The 12,743-nt window shown below is 34.0% G+C and overlaps 1 protein-coding gene across 1 annotated transcript in view; it reads left to right on the top strand.

Annotated features, from left to right (window-relative positions):
• The window catches only part of LOC149802038 (transient receptor potential cation channel subfamily M member 3-like), a 228,530-nt gene that overhangs the window by 164,138 nt on the left and 51,649 nt on the right, over positions 1 to 12,743 (top strand). Inside the window, exons 4-6 of the mRNA XM_089956442.1 lie at positions 1,553 to 1,718; positions 7,264 to 7,480; positions 12,060 to 12,184. Of these exons, the coding sequence (XP_089812568.1) occupies positions 1,553 to 1,718; positions 7,264 to 7,480; positions 12,060 to 12,184 (508 nt within the window). The remainder of the gene's footprint in view (positions 1 to 1,552; positions 1,719 to 7,263; positions 7,481 to 12,059; positions 12,185 to 12,743) is intronic.

Below are 12,743 nucleotides of genomic sequence, written 5' to 3'. Positions count from 1 at the left end.
TTTAGTACATGTAAAGTCACAAGGAGTGAGGGACACAGGATTTTATTAGATTTTTAGTTTCTCTTTTTGCATCATTTTCTAGGTCAGCAGGTTCATTATAACAATAGTGAAGTGTTCCCAATACTGCTTGTAGGTCTTGGATGGTACCATTATGCCCAATTTATTGTATTTATGTGTGTGGTTTAGATTTTTAACTTAGCTTTAATAATTTTTCAGTCATATTGCTACAATGTCTGCAGTATCATAGTTTGTAATGATGTCTAGCACTCAGGCATCATGCCACATACATGAAGCATCATGTCCACCTAGTGTCATTATCCTGACACCAGGCTGACCAGTCGTAACACTAACCTCTTAATGCTGAGTGCCTAGCGAGGCAACTGTTTGTACCATTTTTATAAGTCATTGTATGTCTAAAGGCAGGGTTTTGAACCATCGACCCTCCACATCCGAGGCAGATGCACTAACCATTTTGGCCACTGGAGCAGTCACATATTTTGTTAATGAAGTGATCTGGCATGTAATCAGCTGGGCATGCTGTTGTGTCTCTACTGACTTTATGACGAGATTTTAATGACGATTTTACAGAGACTTGCACAATGATCTCTGATTTTGAAGAAGAAAAAAATCGAAACTTTTCTTGCCATACATACTTGCCGTGCCTGTCATGAGTAAAATTTTAAAAGTTTTATATTAGTCAGTATCTTGTATACGTGACACTGTGCAGTACCTGTGCATACTAATGCATCACATAGAATCTGACTAGATAAGGTCTGTAACAGCACATGCTGTATTTGTGAATAGATACTGTGATCTTCCCCTTCAGGTGTCCTTTGCAGTTAGCTTTCCTTTCAACCAACCATCACTTTATTGCATTCCTGGATTGCCTACAATTGTGAGTCTGATTACAGATGTTGATGTGGCTTGCCTACAGTTATATGTGTCTGATTACGGATGTTGATGTGGATTGTCTACATATATGTGTCTGATTACAGATATTGATGTGGATTGTCTACAAATATGTGTCTGATTACAGATGTTGATGTGGATTGTCTACAGATATGTGTCTGATTACAGATGTTGTTGTGGATTGTCTACATATATATGTGGCTGATTACAGATGTTGATGTGGATTGTCTACATATATATGTGTCTGATTACAGATGTTGTTGTGGATTGTCTGCATAAATATGTGTCTGATTACAGATGTTGATGTGGATTGTCTACAGTTATATGTGTCTGATTACAGATGTTGATATGGATTGTCTACATAATTATAGATGTGTCTGATTACGGATGTTGATGTGGATTGTCTACAAATATACATCTGATTACAGATGTTGATGTGGATTGTCTACAGTTATATGTGTCTGATTACAGATGTTGATGTGGATTGTCTACATAATTATAGATGTGTCTGATTACTGATGTTGTTGTGGATTGTCTACAAATATATATTTGATTACAGATGTTGATGTGGATTGTCTACAGTTATATGTGTCTGATTACAGATGTTGATGTGGATTGTCTACAAATATATGTCTGATTACAGATGTTGCTGTGGAAGGGGAGAGGGGTGGCACAGCATCCTGCCACCTAGTACAGATGTTACATCCTTGGACGAAAGGTGGCACCCATACAAGCATACAGAGGCAAAGTCCACTGATTCATATGGTTGTATTGAGTTTCAAGGGGCACCACATCCCAGTAAAGCTCAGGTAAGTAAATAAGCAATTCTATTGTGGTCATGCCTTCCCACAAATGTACTAGGTCAACAAATCTAAGATTAAAAGTAAGTAGACTGTACTTGGTCATATAAAGAAATGAAAGGTATGGCGAGAAGTAGATTACTTAGTGATAAAAGGAAATGGAAACTAGTGACAGATTGCTTAGAGATACAAGGAAATGGAAAAGACTGTGACAATTAGATTACTTAGTGATACAAGGAAATGGAAACTACTGTGGCAATGAGATTGCTTAGAGATACATGTACAAGGAAATGGAAACTACTGTGACTGGTTACTTAGTGATACAAGGAAATGGAAACTACAGTGACAATTAGATTACATGGTGATTCATGGAAATGGAAATTGCAGTGACAGATTAGATTATTTGGTGATGCAACAAAATGGAAACTGCTGTGACAGTTTTGTTAGTGGTACAATGAAATGAAAACTTCCATGACAATTAGATTAATGAATAATTAATAATTCAAGGAAATGGAAACTTCAGTAACAGTTATATGACTAAGTGATACAAGAAAATGGAAACGGCAGGTAGATGTTTATAGGCCTTCACAATATATAGATATTGGAATTACTTGCCAAAGGTATCAAATGTAAAACCATTATTTTCGCATTACAGAGCATAAAATTCTTGCAGATGATACTATAGAATTTACTAAAATATCATTAAAACTAGAACCCAATGCATTATTAACCGAAAATAAAGAAGCAGAGAGTGTTTAGAACACATTGGCTCAACTGTTATATATCATTATGTCACTGTTAATGCATTCACATCAAAATAAAGCAAAATTGTACAATTTCATCTTTTTCAAGATGGTGTAAAATATTAAGTCATTGTGATATTCTACTGCCTTTTAAATGAAATTAGTGACTGACAAACATTAGGAAGGATGGTGGTGTAATGGTATTGTTTTATATGTATATTTTCCACTGTACCATCATGATGAATAAGTTCATGCAGATGTTTTAATCAGTATTTTTTATTATTGCAGTCAATTAAATTATGTTCATACAATTCTGCATTTGTTTTAAGTACAAGTTCTTGTCAGAGTCACTGTTGATTTGTATTGAGCTAGTTAAGCTTTTTGTATTTTAATTTTATGTTCCACCAGGACATCAGTGTCTGAATGAATTTTTTTGTAATCCCCTGACACAATTTTAAAGTCTTTTGTGAAGTGAATTAATTTAGTAAGACTCTTGCCATGTTATCATTGATCATTTGCCTAATATTGAATCTTTTGCCTTGAATCATTTTAGATTGTTTTGGTCTGTTGTAAGTATTGAATGCTATACTTGTGATTTGGTTTTCAGTCTGATATGGTGTTTTGTGGACTGTAGTGCTGTTAATTTTGTACCTTTTAAAAGAAAATGATAATTTGTGACTGATTTCCAATGCATTATGTTTTACCTTTATAATTGAGAAGATCTAGCAAATGATAGCACAAGTTATTTTCTAAGAAAAATTAGTAGTTAACAAGATTTTTATTAAACCCACATCATGGGAAGTGAGATGCAGCAGTCACTGGTTTCTGGCAGTGGCATCACTAAATTTTTGGTTTTGGTTAAAGTTTTTCATTTGTTTATATTTCTTAAATACACCTAATAGGCTTCCATTTTACATGTAATTGGCATAAATCATTATAAAGTTGAGAGAATTAATTTTTATACATGCTTGATTACCCATTTTACCTTAGGATCAAAAATCAGTCAGAGAACGTTTTGTGCTGATGCTTTGACAAACATTTCTCATATTCTATTTCCTAAACTTCTTGAGAGACTTTTGTCATACTTAGAATATATCATTATGAAGTTAAGACACTTAAAATGTGCAGGTCGATTCATTCTTCTGAGTGTGTCACTTTCTTCTCTGTACAAATGAATGTACATTATTAGATTCAACACAATTTGGAATGTAAATTTCCAAAAGCCCATGACTTGGTTTAATTGTCAACATTCTGCATTATTTAGCAGAGTTGTAGCCCTTGATTTTTAGACTCACTCGCTACTGTTTCTGTACAATAACTCACTTAATTATCATTGGGTTTCAACCAAATTTTATTGGCGGCTTTATATTAATAAGGCCACCAATAAACAGGGGATATCATTTCTTGAAGATGCTTGTTGTCTGTAATGACATGTTAGCATGATGATGCAAATAGGTATAAATGGATTATTTGATCAAACCTGGCAAGTGGATACGTTTGTAAAATCCCTTGAATGAGTGTAGGGCTTGTTCATAAGACAATTCATACAAATTAAGGATATTAACTAAGATTAGACTGTGTGGAAATCTTTACAGCATCATCAACAAGCTGAGTGGTCTGCTGTGTGTAACATCAGGTTCATAGTCAACAGTCATTTCATAGATTTTTGTATTATACTTACTTAGGACTTATGAAAATGTTGATTCAAACAGAATAAAAAATTTCTTTAAAACCATACATGTACATTGGGGTAGTTAGAGTCATAAAACCTAATGAGAAGACATAACTGCTGGTAGAAGACCAGGTCTTGCTACATACCAGTTGCCATGGTTCTGGTGTCTTGCTAACAGAGGCAAATTTTTAACATTTATTATGAGTACCTTTAAAAGTATCTCACAAATTGATTTTGTACCTCTGTGCATAATATGTAAATCTTTTCTTGAGATATTAGCCCTATCAGCCCAATGGTGAATATTAGTATGCAGCAAGAACTGGTCCTTAATTCTGACTTGCATTTCTTGCTTTACTGATTTTGGTTCATTTTGGTGTTTAAATTTATTCCTCAGGTGTTGTTTTTGGTAGTCATGTAATTAGATAATTGGTATTTCCATAAGTACGACAAATGTAGATTACTGTAAATCATATTTCATTCCATGGTAGTTCATGCTTCACTTAGTTTTTAATTCAAGCTGATTTCTCTCAGGCAGTGTTCAGCTTCAGTAGCTAAGGCTTTCATGTATTAATAATCATAAAATTTCGTTAAAGGTGTACCTTGTTGTTACACTCTGTTGCTTTGTGGGTCCAAGTGTTGAAGAGCAAATTGACATTAGACTTAATTTTAAAATGTCAATTTGTATTTTTAATTCCATCTAAAACCAAGGAAAATGTTTGAAGCAACTGAAGTGATTATCCGTTATGTCTGGTTATGCTTCAACTGAAAATTTAATTTGTAAATTCAAGCATTCAGTTTCATTTGGATTTTAAGATCTTGCTCTCGGGAAACTTAAGGCATATTTCAATGAAACGGAAAGTTGCTTCTGATTCTTGAATGGGAACAAAGCCATTATGTTAAAGAATTTGTAAATGTTAAACTACAAAACTGACATTTCTTTTTACAATTTCAAATTTGTAAGGAAGAAGAAAATATAAATTGTTAAATTAATTTGATGCATTTTGAATGTTTGTTTCCTGTAGAAAAGTTAAGTAATTATGCAGAGGTAACTGCAGAATATATAACATTACTGTTATACTCCAATGCTGTATTATCACTGGCTCTATATTATCATGGCAAACAGGATTTTCCAATTAATTTTAGAAACGTGCCGTTTAGTGGTAGTTTACAGATGTAAAACTTGCCAGTAAGGATGCAAATATCTTACAGCACAATTTCCTCTAAAATGTCAACACCTTTTTTATAGTTTACAACGGAAAAGAATGAACATTACTTTTGTGTAAAGTGCACGCAATTCCACTGATCAATACACACAAAACACCTGTCAAACTTGCTATATGTGCATTGGCTTTGATTACGAAATATATTCAGTGTATTGTTTGATGATTATAGGTCATATACTGATAGTGACATACATGTCATTACAAGGTTATGATTGGAATTTCATTTCATGGTAGACAGTATGGACCAGAATTAACAAAACATTGCTTATGATCCTATTTATCCGACATAAATAGGAAAGCAATTATTATAATAGTTAAACTATTTTTTAAATCAGTTATATTTCAGTATCAGACCTGCCAACTCTTATGATATTGCCATAAGTCTTACGAAAATTACTCTTAAAATACTGACTTTCGGCATACTAGCAAAACTACGAAAAATGATTGTTTCCGAAAAATCCGGATAATTGGTTCATCCATGTTTTATTTGGATCCGGATTTCATCTTAGAATTAGTAAAATTAGTCAGGGAACCAGATTAACTTTACAGCAGCACCCCACATGCTTCAGACTGCAGCTATTTGTCTGCACGATCAAACTGTTGATCATAGATTTGCAAAAATGGCATCCAGAAGGCGATGGATGTTAAGACAGAAGGGAAAACAAGCTTCTAGAAAAGTGTTAATAATCAACACAGAAGAATAAAAAGGAGTATTCAGATTCTTGTGAATGAAAGGTGGAAAGGACACAGTTATGTTTATTGGACATCACGTGCCAATTTGAGTATGTCTCATGGTGGGAGATATGATTGCCATCATTATGTGAAATGCAAAAGAATTTCCAAGAATTATGTCAAGTTGAGAGATAGCAACAAGCCATTGAGCTGCATAGGGTTTGGAACGAGAGTTTGTGCAACTGTACTAGTGGTAAATAAATTCTACACGTACTTTACAAACTTTTCAGTTGGACATAATGTTTATCATTGATGCGTCAAACTTTAAATTCTGCTTTCCAGCTTACAGTAGCAGTTATTGTTATTTTGTTACACCTTACTGAAAACTGGTCAATCTTATGGAAAAAAGTCAACTGCCTTACTGAGACAGACTCATTAGGGTTGGCAGGTCTGCAGTATTAATAATAATATTAATAATAAATTCATTTGTATTAATAGATTTTTTGTCCACATTGCAATTAAAATTCAGATAAATCGATATATATATTTTTTTAATTTATATTGTTGTTAACATTTCAACTTAACTGCCATTAGTGTATTCAGTTTAGTCATTGGATCCTTTATTTTGGTGGTAATATTCAGCCAGTGAAAGCGCGGACATTCCATCTTATCACTAAATTGAAATGTATGTTTATTATAATATCTGCATGCTACCATACTTAGGTAAATGCTGCGTTAATATAGAGTTGTTCCCCCATCATATGGTAATCTGAGTCAGCCGTCATATGTGGTTTTATTTACATATACATGATTGGATTGACGGAGATTTTTTGTTTAGGAATAGATAGAGGGAATGTCAGAAAAACTTTACAATTTGTAACAATGCAGCAATAACAGATCAGTTTTAATATGTACTGATAACAACATTAAGTACCGCGATAATAAAGTATTCAAGGCTACAGCTGAAAGGAAAATACATTATGTCAGTGTTTTAGGCAAGGCCTTGAATTCCGCTTATTTTCAGTTTAGTCTCCTCCCCTAAGTTTGTAATATATATTGTTATATGGCAGTCGGCAGTGGGCTGTTATGCCAGTTAGAAAATTCCACTTTCATACATATACATGTATTTGTGAATGGTGGCTGAGGAAGGGAAAAACACTTGTTTTAAAAATGCTAGTATTATTAAGGGATATATAATTTCACACAGACTGTATAGATAAGTAATAGTTGATTTTTACTTTCAGTATGTGCGTCTAAGCAGCTATGATACAAAGGCAGAACAGGTCTTGCAGCTCTTACAGGATCAATGGGGTCTTGATTTACCAAAGCTTCTCATTACCGTTCATGGAGGCATCTTGAACTTTGAACTCCAGCCCAAACTGAAAAGGGTCTTCCGCAAGGGTCTTCTGAAAGCAGCCAAAACTACTGGGGCCTGGATCATCACAGGGGGCACCAATACAGGTAATCATGTAATAGTTTCTTTAAAATAATGAAAATATGGTAAACTCTTAGTCCTTGATAATAGTAGTCGCTAATTTGTTATTGCTTCAAAATATCAGAGATTATTTCAACATATGGCAGTTAAAAAGAAATGATTTTATGTTGAATTTCTGGAAATTCATTTTGGTCGTAGAATATGTCCCCTCAAGTGACTTTGGTACATTTGTCATGATCTGTTATCAAGTATATTTGGTAAAACAGGTGACTTTAGTACAGTTATGATTGTCATCAAGTATGGTTGGTAAAAAGAGCGACTTTAGTACAGTTATGATCTGTCATCAAGTATGGTTGTCAAGCAGATGACTTTAGTACAGTTATGATCTATCATCATGTATGGTTGGTAAAACAGGTGACTTTAGTACAGTTACGATCTGTCATCAAGTATGGTTGGTAAAACAGGTGACTTTAGTACAGTTATGATCTATCATCAAGTATGGTTGGTAAAACAGGTGACTTTAGTACAACTATAATCATGATCTGTCATCAGGTATGGTTGGTAAAACAGGTGACTTTAATACAACTATAATCATGATCTGTCATCAAATATGGTTGGTGCAATAGGTACAGAAACCTATAAGCAATAGTTTTGTAACTAGTGAATAGAATTTTAAGAACTTTTGACAGATGTCATCCTACTGTAGTTCATTTCAGATAGAATTGTGAATGATATCCGCATCTGTTTCTCTTTGAATTTTCCTGTGAGCATTTGAAAATATAGCTAAAATTACTGACTTCGTTTCATGCACGAATGATTTAAACATAGTTCATATTGACATAAAAGTTGAACACTGTTCATTTGATACATCCAGTAAAAGACTGGTCCGTGCACATTTAATCTGCCATGGTTGTCCTGAGGTTTGGAAGAGTCCATAATTGATACTGCAAAAAGAAATCAAGGGGAGGCAGCTATATTAATGCCGAGTGAGGAATCTGATCGCTCATTAATAAATAGACTCTTCCACGGGTCATGGCGGCATATAACATTTTGATGTAAACAGACTACCATTATAGCATGTATTAAATAAGATTTGTAACACTGTATGTCAATTTGGTATTGACATACTTTGTGTGCAAAGCTTATTAGTTACTTATAGCTACATTTAATGATGCTAACCTGAAAATTCACTGAGCTGTGGTTATCATATGTGAAACTGACAGCTGTGTGGTGCAAACTATAACCCAGAGTTTTTGGCCAACTGCTGAAGCATTTGATTAATAAGAATTTATAAACAAGATGAGTATTGTTTAGTTTTTATATAGATCTTTGATCTCTGCAGTTTTGGCTTTGTATACATTTTGTGTTTTAATGGAGATTAATGTAGTAGTGCCTAGTTGATGTGACTGGGCTAAGGGGAATTAGTCACAAGAGAGAGGTTTTCTCCCCCCACTTTTAATGTAACCCAGATGCCTTCAGGTCTGCTTGCTGACTCTTTTGCACTATGTTTGACCTGGCTTATAAACAATCTTTGCGGACTTCAGAGAGAGCATTCCCTGACAATTTTTTAAAACGTACATTATTATGAAAGGCAAATTCACTCAGAAAATTATTGAATTTAGGGCATTTTTATCTTTATTTATAGTGTAACAGTTTGAACGTTGTATCAAAATAATAGTGCAAAGAAATTGGCCTTGTCGAGAAAGTGGGCCTTTTGTGCATTTGGCATAAAACATGCTCTTCAGACACTTAAGAAAATGATATGATTTCTTAAAGTGATCATTATTACTAATACATGAAACAGAAATTAGCCAGACATTGCAGACAAGTTTTGTAAATATTGAACGACTTCCAGCCTTAACAAAAAGGGATGAATTTGTATCTCTGCTCAAAGATTAATGTTTTTCATCAGATATAAAAAAATTAAAATTTCAAACAGTAACATTGATGCCATCACAAAAGGTGACAAACTTCTGCACTGACAATATGACCACTTTTTTGTCCGTCCAGATAATGAATAACTTTGGTCCTCTCTTGATTGAATATAAACTGCCTTTCAGCTTGACATATTGACTTGTTTGAGTTTCATTGACCATGTGACTGGAGTATGGTTAGTACAAGCAAGATAGGAAATGTTTACATTGATTCACTTCCTTTTATCTTAATCATGCTTTCCTCGTCAAACAAAAGTTTAAATTTCATGTATAGAGAACTCACTGTTGATGTGCTCCAGTGATCACTGAGAGCAAGGAGAAACCACAATTTGGTTAGGAAACATCTGGCCACTGATGGTGGAAAGCAAGTAACCATTATATACATAACTTTTAGAAAAAAAATTGATAGGGAGACTGGAGGAGTAGAAATAGAATGGCTGTTGTTATCACATGACCATTATATAAAGGTGACCATTGGGACAGGTTTGAATATAAATTGATAATGCCTGAAGCATCCTGAGCAAGATCATACTCACACTAATCTTTGGGGTTTCTTTTTAGAGAAATGACCTCCAGTGAGAGAACAATGGTGTTGAGAGACAATGTTTTTTTGGCATAAGGTGTGGTCTGTGAAAACAGTTGGTGCTGTTTTAATTTAATTCAAACATTTGTACCCTGATATGCTTTGAGTTCTTGCCTGGCTTTTTTAAGCAGGATGTATGACCCTTAACACCCTTCCAAATACATTTTTTGCCAAATGTTTGTCACATGAAAAATGTATTTGAACATTTTCAGTTAGGATTATTTCCCTTTATAAAATTCTTAATCATAAAAAATTTCATTATTCTGCAAGGTAAAACAATGTCACCAAAGCTATTCCAGTTGGAATGTAACCTTCCTTGAGAAGAATTTCATTGTCATGTTAGGATTTAACGATACCCGAGGGTGATTTATGCATGTTGTACATTATTTCAAAATAGTGAGTTCGGTTCATCCTATGCCGCATGTGTGAAGTGCTTTCGATGGAAAGAACCGAATACTTCTGCACACAGGCCATGTATGGCGACATCATCTGTGTATAAATGTCTCACAGTAAGACTAAATCTTCACATTACGGAATGTCTTGTCAGTGAGCGGTCTACTTTAAGGACTTGTACATCTTCAGCTGTAGAGCTGATCGGAGTCGCAGTTGTAGAGCTGATCGGAGTCACAGCTGTAGAGCTCATCGGAGTCAACATGGTACCAGCTGTAGAGGTAACCATAGAAGTTGACCATAGCAACTGTAAAGCTGAACCACAGCAGCCGTAGAGTCGAGTTAACAGTGTTGCTGGTTGAGTAGCAGGTGATTGGGCATTGCTGACCGATTGGTGGGTGCTGATTGCTTGATTGACCAAGGAATTGAATGGTGGTCGGTGACTACCGGAATACTGACTGCTTGATTGGTTGAGTGTGCTGGTGACAGAGTGTGTAATTCCATACATATAATCGTTTAGCCATGGGTTAATTATTGGGGGTTTGTAATACCCAGTGTTTTAAGAGTGTAAAGATATTTGGTATATCTGTCCCTTTGTTTTCATCATTTTACTAATTGAGTAAAATACCTCATTTTTTCACTATTTGAGTGAATACATTTTACTATCGAGTAAAGATCACATTTTTTAAAACTATTTAAGTAAAACACCATTCTTTTTGTCATGTGAAATCATTGTAAATTATTCACCTTTGTCTTTGTACTGTGTAAGGTCATTTATTTGTATTTTTGTTTGTTGCATTATTAGGTTCATGCAGATTATGTTAATTTGTCCAGTATTTGGATCTTAACACGCACATATTAATCATAATTCTTTTCCCATTCTAGTCATTCATTATTAAACATTGTATTTGTATCACCATTAAAAGTGTTCTGTTGTAAATCTGAAATCCAACCCAGTTATCTAGTTACATTAGGCTTCTTTCTGAGTTCTATATGGAACTTCAGGTTTTGGCCATAGAACAATACTGAAATGTTCAAATCAAATTACGTTTATGAAAGGGTGCATTTTGTTTACATTGTACATTTTACACAACAATAAAAAAAGAACTCCTTTCGTAACCTGGCTTTTGTATCTCTGATTATTTCTGTTGTTTTTAAATGTTGATGCATGGATTATTTGTTAATAAAATCTTTCATCAAGAACAATTCAAAACAACTTTAGCATGAAAAATAATAGTTGTTTAGGGATTCAGACTCTTTTGCTGGCTTTACTCTAGATATGTTACTGGCTAAGTTTGGGCATCCAGATTCTTTTGGGCACAATTCTTCTATACCACAAGGATAATATATTTACACTGATCAAGTGTAGCATTGTTTTTTTTGTTGCAGATTATACCATTGTTTTCATATTGCAATGAAAATGTGCCACTTAAAAACTGGAATACTGTAACTTACAAGCTATGCTTTATTTATCATTCCCTGAAATTATATCTTGGGTCTAATTCTAATATTTACCCACTTATAATTTTTGCATCACTGTGACCTACTTCCTTTGATTTACTCAACATAGAAACTGTATCCTGTTGACTCCTGCCATAGAAGTGAGGTTCCTTCTTGAATATCTGTTCACTAGCAAGCCTAATTGTTTATGCAGTTACTTTATAAATATATAATAAGCATGTTTGATCTCATTTTTAGGTGTTACTAGGCATGTTGGAGATGCTATAAGTGATAGAACACTAAAAGCCAAGAACAAGATTGTCGCTATCGGTATAGCCCCATGGGGTATTGTGGAGAACAAAGATGACCTGATCGGCAAAGATGTAAGTGTATTACAACTTTTTCTGTGTGAATATGGACCATTTATATCTCACCTTGTTGTGAAATTAATTACATTTGGTTCATCGCCTCAAGATAATGCGATTGACTTGCAAGAATGACTGAGACATTAACTAGACTCATCAATAAACATTTTTTAATGTAATCCTTCTGGAATTTTTTACAATCAAGTTTGTTGTTTCAGTATCTTAAATATTGTTCCCAGATTTTCAAATAAAACTAAAACTGAAGATGGTCATGTTTGCAATGTCTAATCTAGAGCTCCAGATTGATATTGTGTATGTGCCATTTCTACATTTGTTTTGCATACTTGTTGTTATTGTTAGAACCTGCATGATGCAGCATGTAATGCTTTCTTCACTCATTAAATTTCAGATTCAATCAGTATCTTAATAAAATAAAGAAGATAAAGAAGCACTTCTGACAAATTCATTCATTTCAAACCAGTTTGTCCAAAAGATCATTAAATATTTCACTCATTAGTGGACATCACAGATTTCACTGGCCTGTATCACAGAGAGATTTTGGATTTTTTTTTGACAT

The sequence above is a fragment of the Sinohyriopsis cumingii genome, chromosome 4 (assembly GCF_028554795.1).
Source record: "Sinohyriopsis cumingii isolate HCF-2022 chromosome 4, ASM2855479v2, whole genome shotgun sequence".
Classification (NCBI taxonomy): domain Eukaryota; kingdom Metazoa; phylum Mollusca; class Bivalvia; order Unionida; family Unionidae; genus Sinohyriopsis; species Sinohyriopsis cumingii.
Note: the sequence above shows the minus strand (reverse complement) of the source record. Positions and strands in the feature narration are given on the sequence as shown.